Genomic DNA, 22,136 nt, shown 5'->3' with positions numbered 1-22,136 from the left:
GATAACTGCTGTAGCAAAGCTGTTAACCGAGTTAGGGAAATATTCAGAACTACTAATACTTAATAGAGGGATTATGCATGATAATTACTGCTGATAAAAATAACATCAACAATAATCAGTTATTAAAGTTATTATTTAAAAGATATTTTTAGTTATAGATGGACACAGTACCTTTATTTTGTTTATTTAGTTTTTTATGTGGTGCTGGGGATTGAACCCAATGCTTCATGCATGCTAGGCAAGCACTCTACCACTGAGCCACAACCCCAGCCCTAAAGCTATTATTTTTAAGATCTTTTGATGAGTAAACTGGTAATGGCATGATCTTATCATGATAACATAGTGGTAAAAGACATTCAGACAAATGTAACTGCATTTAAATGGGTATTGATGATAATAGTCATATCGCAACATACTAACATAGTTATGTAAAAACAATACTGTTGAAGAATAATTCTATGCCAATAAATCAGTCCAAACTAAACTGAAATACAAAAACCCATTCTAATTAGCAACAGGTGTATTTTAAAATAAGAATACAAGTGAAAAGATAGGGCCTGACGAAGGAGAAGTTCAACAGTACTGATTCATCAAGGATACTCCAAAGAAAATTATTCATCCAGGATATCTGAATTACATGTGTGTGAACCTATTCTAGCTCTACTGATACTGGGACTTTCCATTAAAGTTGACTTAATGAAATAGCAGTAAAAACTATGGCACTGAAATCATGCTGAGAGACTGAGATGTCTATGAAAGAACTGAGAAATATTTCTTGGTGCCACTTCCTGGAAACTACAGAGTTTACCTCTAGTTTTTCGTTGAATACAGAGGAGAAATCTGTATACCTGTATATTGGGTATAGGGATGAAAATTTGTAATTAATAATGTGTTTAAAAATCTACACGTGGGCTGGGGTTGTGGCTCAGTGGTAGATCATTTGCCTCACATGTGTGAGGCACTAGGTTTGATTCTCAGCACCACATATAAATGAATAAAAGAAAGGTCCATCAACAACTAAAAAAAAAATCTACACATGCTAGGTGTGGTGGCATAACCCTGTAATCCCAGAAAATTGAGAAGCTGAAGCAGGAAGATTACAAAATTGAGAGCTAGAGATGTGGAACAGTACTGCAATTTGCCATTCCTAGTCCTGAAAAATTAATAAGTAAATAAATAGAAAAATTTACATGAATTGGTTATTTATGTTAAATTTTACCTGTGAAGTATAAAGAGCAATAATGATCTAGTTCAAAGTTTATTTATTCTAGAGTCATTACTTTATTAGAAGTGCCTGATACTTTTCTGGAAATCATAACAGGGTTTTATGCAGAGTAAACATGTCAAAACTAAAATAATTTAGATATTTTAAATGTATACAAATGCAATTTTATTACTTCTATCACAAAATACTAAAAATTTATTTTCCTATAATTTTATTATTTTAGTTAATGTGAAAACCAACTAAAATTTCCCTCTAACTTGTATTGTTTCAGTTTAACCCTTGGATAGAACTGTTTTCTGTCCCAGACAATCTCTTTCTATTTGAATTATTTCCAAAGAGAAACTATTTCTGATTAATTATTACAGCACAAAATTAAAACATTATGCAAAAAATGAAATTTTTATTATCATTTTTCATTAATGAATACTAAGTGGTAGTTATAATCCATAAGAAAGAAAACCCTAAATTGGTTTCTTTTCTTTCTTATCTCCCTTATGTAGGTTTACATACCTTTTAGTAAAAGAACACATTTGAAGTTTGAAGTCATTTGATTTAGGAATAAATTGTCTTATTGTCATTCTCTGAGGAGAAAAATGCACTTAGAAAGAGAAGGCTAATAAAAACTATGGCTGACAAGAACACTTGTGAACCCCTAGCTTCTCACTTCACAGCAGTGCTCATTTCTGCTTAACAAGAAAATAACAAGATCATTCCAGTTTAGTAGTAGGCTCTCCTGGATCACATTCAGGGCATAGGCCACATTCAAGCCTTCTTTTCCAAATGTCTAAAATGGAGAAAGTTACGAGTATCTTCTCCCCTTACACTATGTTTCTCTTCTGCACCTCTGGTCTCTTAACAGCTGTATCTGAGCCCCCAGTCCTTGGTCCCTGATAGATGTGGGTTTAAGGCTTTTGCCATGAGCAGCTGAGAGGTTACTATGCATCTGCTTTGAAGTTTTAGCCCCATCTCTGTAGAGCACAGTACAGGGTATGTTAAAGAGAAGGGATTGTGGTGCAAGGGGTATAACTCTGCCTGCCTGCTCCATTTTGACCCTGAATTGGATCCCTGCTGTGTGCAAGCACTTATATAAGACTTTGGAGATCTTCTAGCAATTTGCAGGCATTTTTATGGCGCACACAAGTTACAAGCTTCCATGATACCTGCATAAATACAAAGGACCAATTTATATGTTTTTAGACCTGTCTCCCTCCTCTGCTCTCCAGCCTGAAATCTGTTTAAATAATAAAATATTATTTTGAAACAATAGCAATTCCTAAGTATCTGTGTCTGTATCATTTTAAAAGATCTTAAAACAGTATTAGGTATTTAACACTTTCAGTGTTTCCTATTTTTTATGTAAAGGATGAGAAAATACAATTTCTTCTCCCAACCAACTTTATGGAGTACCATGATAATTAGGTAAATATATAACAATAAACATGCTTCAAAAATCAATGTGAAACTATTTTCTATGTTCAGTGCTGATATCTTTTAATATTACAAGTGGATAGTATGACTAAAGATAAACTGAACAGATGTTTAATTATATCATCTGATAAATAAATTCAGAGAATCATAGAAAGTTGTACTTTAAAAGACAGCAGCTGGAAGTCTGAACACAGTTCAATGTTTTTGATTTAATCTGGATTCAAAAGCTAAGAGAAGAGGAGCCTGGAGCCAGGGTCTCCTATGGTGAAAAGAAGATGTTGAGCACATGACCTCTGTGTGCCAGACTCCTTCTTTAGCCTCCCACAAGTCTAGGGAGACACATAAAGGGATGACACATTCTGTAGCTTCAGGGTGCAAGCTGTGTCTTGAAAGCTGATATTCATTCTCCACAAATAAGATAAATCTGACATGAATTTGGTGACTCCTGCTATGTCCTAATTGGCATGAAGTAATGATTATACTATGAGAAACTTGTAATCTTCTAGCCCTTTTTAATGAAAACTACTAAAATATTTTTTTTAATAATTGTATTTCCATTTATGTATTATTTCAGTCCTGTTCCTAAATTCCATAGTTTTTTTTAATTTATCAATCACAGCTTTTATTTGTAGAACATCTCAATACAAAATACTTTCTAGTAATTGTCTTATTAAATACAACACTCTGGAGAGATAGGAGGGCAGGTGATTTGATTTCCCAATACATAGTCAAAGAGTTTGTTAAAAACTCTTGTTTTTGGTAGAACTGAGATTGAAAACAATATCCCGTGACTCCAGTGCTCTTTCAGCTCCACCATTAATAGTTTAGGTGCAATTTAAAAGAAGTCAAATTCTTTACTTCACAATAACTCATTTTTTATACCTTTATTTTATTTATTTAGTTTTATGTTGTGCTGAGGATCGAACCCAGCGCCTCACACGTGCTAGGCAAGTGCTTCACTGCTGAGCCACAATCCCCAGCCCAAATACAACTCATTTTTAAATTCCAGGAACTTCTACGTAGACAACCCAATCTCCACTGATCATCAGTCCTGGAGACAGACACTTTCTAGTCCCTGGCAAAAGCCCTTATTCCTAAGGTTGTACTCAGCCTTGACATATTTCTTTTCTTTTCCTGAAGGCACTCTAACTTATCCCCGTTCTCCGTTTTTCCTATTTTTTTTCTTTCTATGCCTATATCTTTCCCCTGTTCTAACATCTTTCCTTTCCCTCTCTTCCCTTTCCACTTCCTCTCTCCCTTCTCTTTTTCTTCCTTCTCTCTCCCCTTCCCTCTTATGTTCATATCTCTATACTACCTCTCCCTCCCTCTAGTATTTACCCGGTGTTTGAGTCTTGGCAATCATTCTGGTTCCTACAATTACATTTAAACAGCCACAATAGTATCAAATAGTCTTGCAAAATTCCTCTTGCTTATGAAATAAAAACTTGCATTTCCAAAGCAAATACATTAACTTTTAAAAAGTAATGTTCTAGCAATCCAATCAGAAAGTAGGTAAATGTAAAGAAATCAAAAAGAGACAGAAGCAAGTGCAAAGGCAGAATATCCAAATGGCAAAGCCAGTAGCTCGGCAGAGCAGCCATTTTATTTATACCAATAGGTTACATTTGGTCACTGGCTTTAGTAGTACATTACTGTTTATTATATCACTAAGTAGGTTACAGCAGGTTACAATGTAAGATGTTTTTGTTTATGGTTAGATATGTGCTCCAGCCAAGCATTCACTGGTTATCTTAAGAATGCCTGGGAAGCAGAATATTCCAGCCATGGGAAACAGGGCCCCTGTTATTCCCTGGGAGTTTGCTTATCAGAGAAACACTGTCCATACATTCCCATGGTCGGAACCCTGACCAGCAAAGAACAATGAAAAGATATTTACACCAGAAAGTATATGGATGGAAAATAAAAACATGAAAGGATGCTCAATATCATTAGCCATCATGAAAATGTAAATTAAAACTCCAATGAGTTATAACCAACGTGGATTATAACAATTAAACTAAAAAATTATGACACTGTTGGCAAGAAGAAACCAGATCTCTCATACACTGCGGGAATGAAGTTAGTGTCATTTTGGAAAACAGTATAACAGTTCCCCCGGCCCCACCAACCCAGTACTGGGAATGAACCCATGGGCACTCTACCACTGAGCTACATTTTCAGCCCTTTTTATTTTTTGAGACAGGGTCACACTAAATTACTCAGGCTGGCCTCAAATTTGCAATCCTCCTGCCTCAGGCTCCCAAGTTGCTGAGATCAGAAGAGTGTGTCACCACACCCATTGGCAGTTTTCTTATACAACTAAGCACATATGACCTACCACACAACTTAGGAATCACACTCCTGGGATTTACCCTAGAGAAATGAAAATTCACATCCATACAAAAACCTAAACACAAATGTTCAAGGAAACTTTGCTGTAACAGCCCCAAACTTGAAACACTCAAAACATCCCTTGATAAGAGAATTCCATGGTTTTAAAAAAAAATTCACTTTATAAAATAACATTTCTCGGGAGAGTCAGATTGGCAGCTTTTATGTCAAAAAGCAACATTTATTAAAACATTTCTAAAAAATCCTTCCCCCAAACAATGCAAAATAAAACAAATCTCAGCTTTGAATAAGTTGATATATCAAAACATAGATTCCATTATTTGACCTAACTTTAGCGATGCACTTGCTTTTCAGAGAAATTTCAGAGAAAGTCTTCATTGCCGATGACACTAGAGAATGTTTTTCTATCAAACAAAAGCTAATCAAGAAAAAATACTTTACTCCCACAAACCCCTGTTGACTTTCATTTTTTAAAATTGTCTAAATTCTTTCCATTTTTTCCAACATGAAAAAGTCTTAAATTGCCACCATACCTTATTCTAAATATTCAGTTTTAGCAGAGGTTTCCCTTCGATGTCTATATCCAGTGAGTAACCTCCAGTATTATCTCCTCCCAAGGAAAACCTTCCCGTTATACTAACCTCTCACTACTTAGCTGCTTCTCAATAGCCTGTGTTTATCTCTGAATACAGGCACGTGGCTCATTCCAGCAAAGTGCTTCGGGCTAAAAGCAGATGTTAATTAAAAAATGCTGATAACAGCCCATGGCACCTGTTGTTTCTCTTCTTTTGCTCAAGCTCCAGTATGCTAAATTCTATTCTTTATTTCAATAATTCTCTGCAGCTTTTCTTCCATTCCAGCTGTAGGTCTTTCACTGTGGTGATCATTTAAACTTAACAGGAAAGCCATGTTTTATTGAGCAAAACTATCAGGTTGATTACACACAGTCAGCTCAGGCAGCCCAAAGTCACTGTTCTGATTAAGAATGAACTACTTTTTCTCCCCTCCACCCCCTCCATTTCTGGGGAATTGAATTCGGGGCTCTCTGCCACTGAGCTACATTCCCAAGCCTTTTTATTTTTTTATTCTGAGATAGGGTCCAAGATGCTGAGAATGGCCTCAAATTTGCAATCCTCCTGCCTCAGCCTCCATAGTTGCTGGGATGACAGAATGCAATCCTGCACCCAGCAAATACTTGATTTTTTACCACATATTATTTTCCAGGGACTATAAAAAATATTCAGTTTTTTAACTACTTACATCACTCTCAAATAGTATTCTCTGACTTCCTGTTTTTAAAGTGAATGATAATTTCTATAGCTGTTTAGCACTAGTTACTTCGATGCCTATGTGTTTTATAATTCAGTCTCCATTTCTGAGAAGTATTTGGTTTAAATTCATTGTTGAGCAATCTTTTCCTGAAGGGCTCACAGATGCTTCACTGAAGACTTTGATAACTGGGAATATTTGCTTGTTGACTCTCACCTTGACAAAAATCTTCACTAAGCATAATATTTTTGAGCCACAATGCAAAATTCTTTTCTTTTTCTATATTTCAGGGACCTTTTTTGGCATTACGTATTTGAATATATCTTCTATTTCCTTTATCCAATGTTGAATCATCAGTCTTTTATATCTAACACATATTTCTACTTGCCTACTTGCAAATTAACTCAAGTCTGTCCTGATTTTCAGGGATGTCTGTCTACTCTGTTTTATACTGTTTCTATTGTATTGAATTGGAGTGTTTAGACCACTTTATATAACATGATTATTAAGTTTGGGTTTAAATTTACAACCTTACTGTTTTCTTTTTTTCTTTTTAGTTATACATGGACACAATATCTTTGTTTATTTATTTTTATGTGGTGCTGAGGATAAAACCCAGGGTCTCACACATGCAAGGTGAGCGCTCTACCTCTGAGCCACAACCCCAGCCCAAACTTACTGTTTTCTATTATTCTATTTATTCTTCATTTATTCTCCATTTGTCTGAACTTTGGATCAAGTATTTTTAATGATTTCATTCTATCTCCTTGATCATTATCAAGATTTTTTTCCTCTTATATTTCAAGAATGAACCTAAAGGATTTTTTGTTGTTGTGGTGGTGGTGGTGCTGGGGATTGAATCTAGGGCCTTATGCATTTGAGGCAAACACTCTACCAACTGAATATATCCCCAGCTCAAGCCTAAGGTTTTAAATGCAAGAATAATGGTTTCAAAAAATTACTGCTCAAGACATAAGAAACATCAAAGTTGAGACTCATTTACATCTACAAAACAGTAATGTCCTTATTTTAAAGTAAGCATCTTGACATAGCATGCAATGTTGCATCATGTTACTGTTTACAACTACTTCCGTAGTTGTGGTTATAGTATTACCTTCTAACAATGTGATGATTTCTTATTAGAAAATCTATTAATAAAGTGGGCTATCCTTATAGAAAAGGAAAAAGAACTATATATAATCATACTTAAAGATCCTCAAAAAGCATTCTAAAAGATTCAAAATATGTTTCAAATACTTAGTAATTAGGAAGACACAAATATATATTTCAAAACAGTATTGTGCTAAATTGGGAAAGAGTAGTGGCATTTTCACTGATGTCACAAATAAGACAAAGTTATCTTACCATTATTCTTTTTTTTTTAAGAGAGAATTTTTTTAATATTTTATTTTTTAGTTTTCGGCAGACACAACATCTTTGTTTTTTGTATGTGGTGCTGAAGATTGAACCCGGGATGCACACATGCCAGGCAAGCGCACTACCTCTTGAGCCACATCCCCAGCCCACCATTATTCTTTTTTTAAAAAAAATATTTATTTATTTTAGTTTGTTTTTGGCAGACACAACATCTTTGTCCAGGCGAGCGCACTACCGCTTGAGCCACATCCCCAGCCCACCATTATTCTTTACTAGACAAAAATTATGCCATGTGGAAGTAAGGGGGGAAATGATGACTATTTGTAGACAATATAATATTCACCTTGAAAGGCTAAAATTATGACCTGCAAAACTGTTAGAAATAATTTTTAAATTTTCAAAAAAGTAATACAGTACAAAGTTAATATACAAACATAAGTAGTTTCTTATATACCAGGAACTAACACTTATGACATTGAAAAGAAGTCCCAGCCAAAAAAAAAAACAGAGCCGGGGTTGTGGTTCACTGATAGAGTGCATGCCTAGCACAAGTGAGGCATTGGGATTCAATCCCCAGCACCACATGAAAATAAACAAGCAAAATAAAGGTATTGTGTCCATCTACAACCAAAAAGAAATAATAAAAAAAATTTTTAAAAAATATTCAGGGAAAACTAAACAAGAAACATGCACAAAAAAAAATATTTAGTGATGGGCTGGGGCTGTGATGGGCACTTGTCTAGCACTGGGTTCAATCCTCAGCCCCACATAAAAATAAAAAAATTTTTTAAAGGTATTATGTCCACCTACAACAACAAAAAAATATATGTAAAAATTAGTGATATAAAGGAAAATTTGAATAAAATGGAAAGAACTCATTTTTCAGAAGAAAGCAATATTATAAACATGTTGATTCTTCCTAAAATTATAATAAAAATCCTTAGGAAACCTCTTTTGTTTGTTTAGGCCCTAGAATTCCTATGAAAAATTAAAAACTTATTACAAAGTAGAAACATCTTCAAGAGTTCTTTGTATCATATACAAAGTTATATAATAAATGAAGCAGTATGCACCAGGAATAATTATTAGAAATAAATACCGCTCATAACTTAAATGTCTACAGGACCAAGAAGCCAACAGAAATATATTTAATGAGCCAGGTGGTAAAAAGCAACAAGAACTGGTGGGGGTTGTGGCAAACTGGAGAACATAAGCTTGTTATAAGAGAGCACATATCCAATGAAACCCTAGATGATCACTCTCAAAAAACCAGGCACAGGATTAATGAATGATCTGGGTTTAAGAAAAATCAGAAATTATGCTTTTCTCTGATATCTCAATCTTTAAATATTGACTCAAATTCATAAAATGCACACACATGTGTCTATGTGAATGTATGCATACAGAATCTAATGGATGAGCTTGACTTTCTGACTGCTGCCAAAATTTGTTCTAAAATTATGAATGTGGAAAAAGTAGGCTAACTTATCAAGAGAAAATTGTGAAAATGATGTTAGGACAATGGGTCAGATAATTGGGAGAAAACAAATCTGAAGCTGAAAATATTTCGTATACTAAAATTATTTTTAGAGAGAAAAATTTAAATGTACAACAACAAGTCATAAATATAACTGAAATAAATAAGGGCAAATAATTTTTATAATTCTGGGAAGATAAGATCTATGACAAACAAAAAAACAATAGTGGAGACCACTAATATATTAATTACCCTTATAAAAAGTTCTCTTGGAACAACAATAATAACAAATCTATAATACTAGATTGAAAAACAAATAGAAAACTGGGAAAAAAGGTTGCAACACATTAAAAATATTGATACTATTAAAACTGCTTAGAAACCAATAAGAAAAAGATAAATATTCTAACGGAATGAACAGACAGTTCAAAAAGAATAAAGATGATTAATAAATTTAATCATCTTTAAATTTAGAAAAGATCTACACATATGCACTAACAACATGTACAAGAATGCTCATAGCAATGTTATTTGCAAATAGCTCAAAACTGCAAAAGAAATGTCACACAACAGTTAAATAGATATATAAATTATAGTATATACCTACAGCATTTATCATGAAAATATAAATTCAGTAATAAATATACGCATACTTCTGCCATATGCAACAACACCTACTATTTTCACAAATATAATGTTGAAAAAAGGGCAAACACAAAAGAAAACATTCATAAAAGTTCAAAAACATCAGTGGCTCAGGAGGCTGATGTTTTGGGGTTGGAGAGTCCCAAGTTCAAAGCCAGCTTCAGCAATTTAGCAAAGACCAAAAGTAACTTAGCAAGACCCTCAAAATAAAAAATAAAAAGGGCTAGGGATGTGGCTCAGTGGTTAAGTACCCCTACATTCAATCCCTGATACTTAAGAAAAAAAAGTTCAAACATAGGTAAAACATTCTACGGTATTAGAATGCAGGGCAGTGGTTACACCCAAAAAAGGAAAGAGGATAATTGGGAGGTCACAAAGGGAGAAGGGGGTTCCCTGAAGTGCTGGTAACGTTCCATTTCTTTACTGGGGCACTGGTTCAAAGGTTGTGTTTACTTTGTGATGAATATAATTTACTGAGTTAGACACTTATGATTTTTCTCACTATGTTAAGGCAATAAAAGTTTTTTAAAAAGCCATTTGGGGAAAAGAAAAACAATGAGTAAAACCAAAAATAGAAAACAAACCAATACTACATGCAATTTTACTACTCTACTAAATCTATGTCTGACAGTGTATATAAAAGCATTCTCAGCAATCACCTTTCAGCACTAATCTTTCTATCCAGAACTATTTACTAAACTGACTGTGCTGCCTCCCATGCTCTAAGGTCAGATTCTCAAAATAATATAAAAACATTTACTTTTTCTCTAACAGCCTAATCTTGTTCGCAAAAAACAAATACCCCACCTATATAAGATTACATCACTCATTCTTCTCAATGCTCCAGTTAATAAATAACATGGTAAGAGCATGTCTATACAGTTTAGCAAAATAAATTTTACATGTTGGTCAAAGTTTGGTAAAACACTTGTAACAGGGCCACTGTGCCAGTTAAGATTAGATTAGAAAAGGGGGAATGAAGAAAAGTGAAGCAGGATAGGAATAGGAAAGACAGTAGAATAAATCAGATGTAACTTTCCTATGTTCATATATGAATACACGACCCGTAAATCTCCCCACCACGAACAACCACAAGAATGAAATCCCAATTAGAATAAGTTATACTCCATGTATGTGTGTCAAAATACATTCTACTGTCATGTATATATAAAAAGAACAAATAAAAAATATTGGGGAAAAAGCAGTACAGAAATATTATCTTGGGATGGGGTTGTAGCTCAGTGGTGGAGTGCTTGCTAGCACATGTGAGGCACTGGGTTTGATCCTCAGTACATTAAAAAAAATAAATAAAGGTTTTGTGTCCATATACAACAAAAAAATATTAAAAAAGAAATATTACCTGTTGCTAGCTGTATTAAAAATAAGCATAACTGTGTGTATATATCTGTGTGTAAAAAAGAATTTTTATAAAACTAAAATAGTAAAGCTTAAAATATAAGAAAGAATAACAAACCTATACTTTGCTATTTCCATCAAGCCATATGATCTAAAAAATCTATGAACTTTACCATAGAGTTTCACACACAACAATGCAAGGGAGAAACAAGTTATGGTAGTGGTTGGTGTAAATGTTGAAAGTATTTTAGCCATTCTCTGAAAATAGGTCCCTTAGTAGTATTAAGTATGATAATCACAATGATAGTAATAATATATGAAAAGATAATAATATGTGTAGCTCCAAATATAAGTTACAGATTAGAAGAAAATACTGCAAACCACATATCTGACAAAGGATGAGTATTTATAAGTATTTATAAGGGAAACTATAAACTTAACAGTTAAAAAAATACAAATTAGAAAATGGTCAAAAGTTATTAAAATATTTCACCAAAGGACGTTAATGGCAAATAATAGTATGAAAAGATGTTCAACATTATTATCCATTATATTGTGGACATTAAAGCCACAATGTAATATCATTACATATCTCTGAGAATGGCTAAATTAATTTTCAAAAATGATAGCACTAAATACTGGCACCAAACGTAGAGAAACAGAATTGTTCACATATTACTGGTGGAACCATCAAATACAATCACTTTGGATAAGTTTGGCATTTTCTTAAAAACAAAATAAAACAAACAACTAAACATGCAATTATCCTATAACCCAGCAACTGTACTCCTGGGCATTTATCCCAGAGAAATTAAAATTTATGTTCACATAAAAACCAGTATATAAATGTTTATAGCAGTGTTAGTTATAATAGGCAAAAGCTGAAAACAACCCAGATATCCTTCAGTGAGTGACTGGTTAAACTAAGAGTGGTACATTCATATCATGGAATACTACTCAGTAATAGGAATGAACTACTGATGTACGTAACAATTTGGATCAATTTCTACAATATTAGTGCCGAGTGAAAAAAAGCCAATCCTCTAAAAGGTTACATACTATTTAATTCCATTTATATAACATTCTTAAAATGACAAATTTATAAAAATGAACAAATTGGTGGGTGCCAAGGACTTGGAAGGGGATGGAGTGGGAGGAAAGTGGGTAATTATAAAAGGGCAAATGAGAAATCCTATGGTGATAAAAATGCTCTGTATCTTGACTACATTAATGTCAATCAGCTGTGTATGATATAGTACTGTCATTTTGTAAGATCTTACCATTGAGGGAACTGGGTCAGGGTACTAGAATCTCTCTATTATTTCTCACATTTGCATGAGTCTATAATTTTCTCAAAATTAAGTTTAATTTTTAAAAATGATAACTGTGTTGTGTGCTTGAGGATTGCTTCTGTTTGAAAAGTAACCTAGAGCCTAAGAGACAAAGTTGCCTTTTTGCATCTCTTGCCACTGCTGGAATTGTTTATTCCCTGTTATCTTTCCCTACCACTTCCCCCACTGTCACAGAATCTCAGTATTATCATATGTAGACCCAAATCCACTGCTGTGTTGGCACACCTAGGTTGGTCCCATCTCTATTGTGTTTGGTATGTCAAAAATTGCCTCCCCCATTCCTATATAATAGGAACTCCTAACTCCCAACTTCTTATTGCTAGGATCCATGAAGTACATTTACTCAACAAACTCTCATTTCTGAAGTAATTAATACAATATTATTGTTAAGTATTATATGTAAATTCAGGTTAAATTAATTAAATTTCTTAAGATAAATCAAATACTAAGTTATAAAATTTGGAAGGCCATAAATCATTATAATATCTAATATTTTTTTCAATCCCTAAGAACAACTTTTGCCCCTTTGAGGGCAATATTGCCCCACTGAAAATGCATTTTTAGAAGGAGATGCTTTCTTTAAATAAAAATTAAATGAAAACCTGACCATCAAACCAGGAGGATAATCTTCTGGTTTAGGGAACTGAGGGCAGTCATGTGAGATTTCCCTATATTTTTAGGCTCTTTTCAACCCTGAATTTTCATAATATTGTTACTCAGGATCCTTTAAATAGAAGATGCAAATCTCTGTTCTCTAAGCTCAATTTTTCCTACTTACTGGGTTCTACATTTTCCAAGTCTAAGGGAACAATTATGAAATATCAATAGTAAATTATAAAGAATGGCACACAAAACAGTTCAGTGTAGGTTCAAATAACATTTGCCACAATGTTTACCTGACTCAGTTAATAATATTCAGAACCACTGTCTGATAACATAAAAGGTATAAATAATATTACATTTTTTACGGTGAAACTTGATTCTGGGAGTACTAGATGAATTCAGGATCTTATATCAATTGAAGGTGCCGCTCTGCATTAAGCCGTTGCCAAAGTTGCCCAATGTCTGCCCCAGGCCATTTTCTCTTACTTTAGACTGAGTGAGCTGATAACCAGGAACTCTCAATTAGTCCTTCCATTAGGTAAAAAGAAGGGCTACCCAAAGAAAGCCAATCCTAAGAGATCAAAAGACTGTAGTTTGGGGCTGAAGTGTGGCTCAGTGGCAGAGTGCTTGCCCCTCACATGTGAGGTACTGGGTTTGAGCCTCAGCACCACATGAAAATAAATAAACAAAATAAAGATATTGTGTCCATGTATAACTAAAAAAATATATATTTTAAAAAAAGACTAGTTTTAGGTCCTGGTCCTAATGTACTATAAGAATAAAAAAAAAAGTCAAGAAGTAAAGTTCTAAAGATCATTTGGTCCACATTTATCTAATTTTTTTTTTACTCTCTACAACACCATAATCAATATTAAGCATTCATTGTGCCCTTACTAATAATGTGCCAACCTATATCTTAAGTTCTAGTTACATGCATTATTACATTAATTCTCACAATATGCTACGGTGGTAAGTATCATGATTATCCTTATTTATAAATTAAGAAATGGAAGCTAAAGGATACTAAGAATGTGCCCATGTTCAAACTTTCTTGTTATTCACTATATTAGACTGCAGTATGTAGCCCTCCTTTTACAAAGTACCTCTGGAGAAAGAACTCCTTATTTCCTGAGGAGGTTTACTTCATAGTGTGGTGGTAAAGAGAAAGGAGTTTGAGGTCAACTGGACCCACACAAGAATTCGGTTCTACCTATTGTTTATGAGCAAGTTAATTAATCTAAGTGTCCTCATCTAGAAAACAGGAATAAAAATGTCTTCATGTCTTCATACTGGGATGTGGGGATTAAATGTGATCATGCTTCTGGGGTTGGGGTTGTGGCTCAGTGGTAAAGCGCTTGCCTAGCACGTGTGAAACACTGGGTTTGATCCATAGCACCACATAAAAATAAATAAATAAAGGTATTGTGTCCATCTTCAACTAAAACAAATTTTTTTAAATGTAATCATGTTTTAAAAAGTCTTTAGCTTTAAATGGTGGTACATATTAAATAGTAGCTATTCACATAATGGTACATATAGCCTCTCTCTACAAATGTATATAATAATCATTATTTTTAAAAAAGGAACTAAAATTACTGGGGACAGGGAGTATATAGGAACTCAGTACCTTCCATTCACCTTTGTTGTGAGCCTAATACTGTTCTAAAAATAAAGTTTATTAATTATAAAACAAATAGCCAGAAAAAATGAGGGAAAAAAATCATACATTAAAAAAATTAAAGCCATGAGGTGCCAATTTTCTTTCAATTGTTAATGTTTTAAGAAACTGATTATTTCCACGATTGGTAGGATGAGATGAGTGATTTCACAGAATGATAACAGGAAAATTTTACAATAAGTATCAAGAATCTTTAAAATGCAACAAGTTTGTGAAATATATAGAGTATATGTGCATATGTGTGTGTATATATATATTTATATGAGTGTGCATGGTATAAGTATATCAACTATGTACATGAAATGTTTCTTGAAGCAATGTTTATAATAGCAAAAAAATGGAAATAGTTCACATCTGTTTACAGGAGGATGTAGATCTATGTTTATTAACGTGACAAGAGGGTCATGATATTTAAATTAGAGGGAAAAATCGTATGTTATGTCTACAATCAGAAGCTATTTTTGTTTTGAAAAAAAACTGCAGCTTTATGTTTAAAAAAATGGCAATGGCCTTGTATAGTGTGAGGATCAGGAAAACTTAAATTAATGGGAAGGCTTTGGGTTTAAACAACTTTTATTTATAAAATCAATAACCAAAAGACAAACATGTGCCCTTGCATAGCAATAACCACATGTAATCAGAGTGCTCATTAAAGATTTTACCAAAGTAATCTTCTTTTTTTCAACCACTTCAATACTCTGAGGTCCATAAACTAGGAAGTCTGAGAAAATCTAGTATTTGTTCCTCCATCTGTCTATAATTTAGATAGAGATGATCCTCAATTTCCCAGGTACTGACCAAACTGAGCTATCTTTTTCTCTAAAATGTAATAAGATAAATATAAATAAGAATCAGAATCTACAGCAAACTGAATCCTTTATTATGTGAACATGCTTATGTGTGGGGAAAGAAAAGACATTGGGGGTAATTCAAAAATATCGAATGATACTTATCCTTCTCTAGGAAGCAGATGCTTGAGGGCTATCTATAACTAGAAATAAGGTTACATCACCAATTCATAGTTTTTTGAATATAACACAGTTCTGTTAAGTTTAAATACATAATAAAACAAAGGATTATTACTTCTACACTGTAAAAACACAATGGAAACAAATGTATCTCATAGAGCTAGACACAGTCTACTTTGTTATTGACGTTCATGTTTTATATATCATTGTTGTTCCTTGAGCTGTGATATCTGCAGATGTAATAAATTTTTTTTTGAGAGAGAGAGAGAATGAATTTTTTTTAATATTTATTTTTTAGTTTTCGGTGGACAGAACATCTTTATTTTATTTTTATGTGGTGCTAAGGATCGAACCCAGCACCCCCGCGCATGCCAGGCGAGTGCACTACTGTTTGAGCCACATCCCTAGCCCCAGATGTAATAAATTTGCCTAATAAATTCTTTATGGTTTTTCTCTTTAGGAAAACTAGACTAATAGATGCACAGCATTTGGATTCTTTGCTCCCCCGCCCCCACCAGGGGGCTCACAACCTGATTAGCTGTGAAAGGGAAGCCTTGAGGAAGAAGGGCCAGGTATACAAAATTTTTTCATGGCATGGCCATTATGTGACTTGTATCTATGTTCTGTCAGTTTTGCTTGGTTTCCTAATTTATTGGTTAGCATCACAACTTTTTAAAAATTGCCTTTATGGCAGAGGACTCCCCCCATCTTATTCTCCACCCTTGGCAGGAATGGAAAAAGCTCCCTTACGAAAGGTAATCCTCCCCAACCAGCCCTAATAAAATAGATAAGTACTTCTAGATTTTATCATTATATTTTATAATACTGTTTCATCACATATCTCTCCACCTCTATCTATTCTTCTATACATCCATCAATTCATTTTTATTGTTTTTGATTGCAAAGGAAAATGTAAATATTAGTACACTTTCCCATAAAGATTTCATTAAACATAATATTGCTTAAAATAAAGCTTCCTTTCCCAAATTTTGCTTACTATTTTCTAAGCATTTTAAAAGCATGATTCTCTGTGTCACAACTGCATAACACTGTGATGTCAGAAAACTATAATCTTACATAGTAAGGAGGGGGAAATATTTTATTTTCATATGAATAATATAAGTTTCACATGTAGCACATTCATTTGAAATCTTTGTCATCAAAATTTACACATTATTATTATAGTCCCTATTTGTTTATGATTAAAAACTCTAGCTAATACTTTTCTATTCAGTACTTCCAGGATACTATGCAATTTAATTGAAGAAGAAAGGTGAATAATTACCTTCTAAACTTATTTTAAGCAAGGAAGGCCTTCTGTAGGTAAATGTTTTCCAGCTTCATGATTTCTTAAAATCATCTCTTTACATTTTATTATAATATTATAATAATATTATAATATAATAATATAATATTATTATAATATAATAATATAATATAATAATATTATAATATATTATAATATGCCCTTCAATAGATGAATGGATAAAAAAATGTGGCATTTATACACCATGGAGTATTACGCAGCACTAAAAAATGACAAAATCATGGAATTTGCCGGGAAATGGATGGCACTAGAGCAGATTATGCTCAGTGAAGCTAGCCAATCCCTAAAAAACAAATACCAAATGTCTTCTTTGATATAATGAGAGCAACTAAGAACAGAACAGGGAGGAAGAGCAGGAAGAAAAGATTAACATTAAACAGAGACATGAGGTGGGAGGGAAAGGGAGAAAAAAAAGGGAAATCACATGGAAATGGAGGGAGACCCTCATTGTTATACAAAATTACATATAAGAGGTTATGAGGGGAATGGGATAACAAACATGGAGGGAAATGAATTACAGTAGATGGGGTAGAGAGAGAAGATGGGAGGGGAGGGGAGGGGGGATAGTAGAGGATAGGAAAGGTAGCAGAATACAACAGTCACTAATATGGCAGTATGTAAAAATGTGATGTGTAACCGATGTGATTCTGCAATCTGTATTTGGGGTAAAAATGGGAGTTCATAACCCACTTGATTCTAATGTATGAAATATGATTTGTCAAGAGCTTTGTAATGTTGTGAACAACCAATAAAAAAAAAATAAACACTTTACCATATCAAGGCTGTGTTTCTACTACTTTCTGTCTTTAATTTTAGAAGCAAAAATTTATATGTCCAGGGAACATTTCTTTATAAAAATCAATCACTTTAAATACAAAATGATTCCAGGAAGAAAACATGAAAAAATAAGTTTTAAAGTTCAGATTTGTTTGAATTTGGAGGAAAGCTTTCAGGTAAACGTTAATATTTGCTAAAGACAAAAGAGACAAAAAAAACCCAAAAACATGCTTGTGGAATTCCTCTATTGTCTTTAGAACATTTACTTTAATAATCTACATAATATACTTGTTCATTATCCCAAATTCATACTACGGCCCTACCCTTTCCATGCTGGATGAAATTAAAATCAATCTAATATTTAATTCTTACTTCTCGGAAGAGTCCAGTCTGGATTCAGGCAATCTGAGTCCCATGTGAGTGATCCTAGGTACTTCTCTAATCTCCATGAGGCACCTTTTCTTCATCTTTAATTTAATAATCTCTATGATGGTCTTTACTGTTTAGGACTTGTTTCATCATTTAATAACCTTTTTAAAGGGGTATTAAAATGACTAATCAAAGCACAGGGAGTAATACAATTGTAGCCCTTCACAAATACCAAAAGGCCTATGGTCTGTTTCTCTACCCTTAAGCAGGAGAACTTCTTGGCAGCAGATGAAACAAAAGAATGGGTGCAACTTAAGCTATCTCATTTAATTTTTTTCTAAACTTACTTTTCTTTTTTCATAATGCTATGGATAGCTTACTATCAAAAGAATAACTGATAAACATTTATTATAAATGAAATAGTAGGAAAGCACTAAAAAAAAAAAACAAACTAAAAAGCTAGTATACCACAAGGGCAAACATCCACTTTCAGATGTAACCACAAAGCAAGCTAAAGTCTAATAATAATGATAGCATTAATAATAATTAGGGGTCTGGGGTTGTGGCTCAGCGGTAGAGTGCTCACCTAGCACATGTGAGGCGCTGGGTTCAGTCCTCAGCAACACATAAAAATAAATAGATAAAAATAAAGGTATTGTGTCCAACTACAACTAAAAAATATTTTTAAAATAGTCACTTTATCAAAAGTAGCTCCAAAAGAGTTAGGAAACTATATTTGAATAAAACCAATGAACAAAAAATTTGCACATTTGTAGAATATGTGCATTCTAGGATCAGCAAGATGGTTGCATAATAGGATGTTTAGGCAAAAACCAAACAACTACATAAAGTCAGAAAGACCAAAGACACAGTAAAGCCATCAAGAATATGCTCCCAAAACTTCTATTTTATTCATGTTCATGTTTTTAAACTCTTCAGGCAGCAGCTTAACTAATTAAAATTACCCAGAAACAGGAAAAACTAAATAGCAATGATAGCAAAGTCCTAGGTCCAAATAAATGTGACATCAGCCCCAGCATTTTTGACATATTCATGGAAGCCAGCCTCATTCAGGGTAAAGAATCTCTTGAATATGCTAAAGTTATTCAGATAAAAAGGCAAGATTCAATTACAGATAATAACTCTTGCAATATATTTACACTTCAGCTTCTAAAAATACTGTTTTCCAAAGGCTTAACTGCTTTGTAGAGTTCAAAGTGTCACTTTATATATAGAAAATTAAGTATAGAGTATGAATATCTACACAACAAAAAATATCTCCTCAAGCCCTGACCAATCTGAAGTTTCTCCCTTTTTTGGGCAGTCAAGCATATCAATCAGCCTACTCTTGAGTGGATGACCATTTTCAGTTATTTTACAAGGTAGCATCTAAAATATACACAACAAAGACAGATAAATGGTCTTAAGAGTAAGGAGCAGAGGATCAAAAAAAAAAAAAAAACAGTTCAAGCACCATCAGTAATCTGTTATTTCATCTAATCCAACCATTTACCATATTGGCCTCAGTTTACTCATTTGTCAAATGATAATACCCCCTTTACAGGGTTGTTCTGAGTGAAAAAATTAGAGAATATATATTTAAGTCTTTGAAAGAGTTAAAAGGCATTATAACAGATTACATTATTAGTAAAATTTAAAAATTCCAAAAATCAACCCAACTTCCTTTTGGTACACACAATTGAAAATTTTATTATGTTCTATTTTAAAACATATTGTATACAAAAGTATACCATACATACACACAAACACACACACACAAAAAAAAAAGAAAAGCAGTAATCATTTTTAACAGACCCTGATATGTACCACTCATCTTAAGAAATAGAACATAGTACTAATACCTAGAGGATTCCATTCCATGTGCCTGCCTGTTCTGTCATACTTGTTTTCACTTACTCTACGTCATTCTAAATTTTGTGCCAATCACTTCCTTTCTTTTATATGGTATCACATTTATATGTGCTCTAATCTCTTTTTATCTGTCCATCCTTTTATCTTCCTTCCATCCATCCGTTCTGTTTTCTGAATTATTTATATATATATATATATATATATATATATATATATATCCTTCAATTTGTCCTTCAATTTCTATAGTATTGTTCTCAGAGCAATTTTTGACATTATTATCTAATTTGTAACATATCTCAAGGTTAAAAGAACATATTATACCCAGGGAAAGCAGAGAAAATGAGGTACAGTAAAATTATTAATCTGCCCCATTATTTGATAATAAATGAATCTTTCTATAGTCATTCTGAAAGTAAAGCAAACCAATTACTGTCTCAGAACTTTATATCATATTCTTATATTTAGTTTTAACTTAAATGAAAACATTTCTCTAATGCTAGGAACAAAATGAGTTAATATTTTTATATTGATTTTACATAGCTGGTATTTTTTGCTTTAATATCAAAGGGGAAAGAATATTAAAGAATACAGGTCACACTTAGAAAATATAGTAAAGCTAAAAAAAAAAAAAAGAATACCGGTGATGTAAAAGTCCCAAACAATATTCAAATATTTCCTTAAAGGAAAATAAGAACACATTAAATAAAAAATATCAAGAGAAGTAAGGGATGGACTGTCAGAAAATAGCCAGATTATGGAATGTTCTCATTAAAGATGGCAGCTCCTGAAATTGGTAGTTAGTCTGATACAAATCAGTCCAAATATAACATTCACCTTAGCAAGTGGTGGAAGAATCTCCTTGCATATCTGCTGATCTGGTCTCTATATTCCAAAATAGTTGTATCCAGAAGTGGTCGTGTTGGAGCATAGAAGGTTCCAAGGCTTGCCTCAAGCTGTGCTGTGGAATTCAAACATAGCAGCACTAAAACAAGTGAAACTCCTTCAATTACAACAGAATACTCGTGTTTGCAGTCAGTCAGGTTTTGCGAACTTGGATGAAATGTGAGCTTGTTGCAGGAAAGATGAAATTAAAATATGACAGCTGGTACAAAAACAAACCTGTGTATAAACTTTCACTTGAGGCAAAGCTGACAATGACTCTGAGCAACAAAAAGCTGTCAAAACTGAAGAAATCCATAATGAACCAACCTCTCACCACAAATGGGTAATTAAAACAGTGACTCATCAAAGTTACAGTTTGAACTAGTATTTCCTGTAAAATCAACATGCAGTGTGCTCAACATTTACTCTTTTTAGCTGAAAAGAGAAAACTAACCTTTTCACATGGGAAATTGAAGTCAGCATAGTAGAAATGGTTTCTAAAACAATACAAATAAAAACAACAATACAAATAAAAACAGTGAGACCACCTCTCTACAGCAATTTTAACAGGGCTGTGAAAGTCCCTATATTTTCCTAAATCCTGCCCTAAGCAACAAGATTCTTGGTTTTGTTCACATTTGAAAGCTAACACCCTGGGAGAAGAAAGGAGGACTGAACAAGCAAGTTTTGATAAACAAGGAGGACTAGAGATTAGGGGGAAAATACACATTTTGATAAACAAGGGGGATAGAAAATAGGGGAAAAATGCAAAAAATGTCTGGTCTTCTATCAAGACATGCCTATGGGACTGTGCTTCAGCCCAGAAATACCTGAAAGTTAAGTAATTACCATAATGGTGAGAGTATGTGTATGTATGAGAACACTACAGTTCACAGTTAGACTCCTCTGATTTTTTTATGCTGCCAGTACTGGGTTGAATAAACAATTCATTATTTAGCAAAACTCTTTAGTTGTAGGCACATTTGTGTTTGAAAGTATTAAATTCCTCATCAGAGTAATTGCTATGGACTTGGCTAAGCTGTTAGTAATTTCTTTTTTTAATCATAAATCTAGACAGTAAAGTAAGATGAACTTTAGAGGTATTTTCTTTCAAAGCAGCAGTCAATTTAGATTAAAATTGAATATAGCAATGCTATTGTGAAAACAAGCCAGATTCTC

The 22,136-nt window shown here is 33.3% G+C and overlaps 1 protein-coding gene across 2 annotated transcripts in view; it reads right to left on the bottom strand.

Annotated features, from left to right (window-relative positions):
* WDPCP (WD repeat containing planar cell polarity effector) overlaps positions 1-22,136 on the bottom strand; it is a 371,882-nt gene that overhangs the window by 165,220 nt on the left and 184,526 nt on the right. For both annotated transcript variants that reach the window (XM_081264390.1, XM_081264391.1), the window contains exon 13: positions 20,910-21,033. In XM_081264390.1, coding sequence (XP_081120516.1) covers positions 20,910-21,033 — 124 coding nt within the window. The remainder of the gene's footprint in view (positions 1-20,909; positions 21,034-22,136) is intronic.

Source organism: Spermophilus citellus (assembly GCF_964194105.1).
Source record: "Spermophilus citellus genome assembly, chromosome: 13".
Classification (NCBI taxonomy): domain Eukaryota; kingdom Metazoa; phylum Chordata; class Mammalia; order Rodentia; family Sciuridae; genus Spermophilus; species Spermophilus citellus.
The sequence above is the reverse complement of the archived record's forward strand: the minus strand, read 5'-3'. Positions and strand labels throughout refer to the sequence as shown.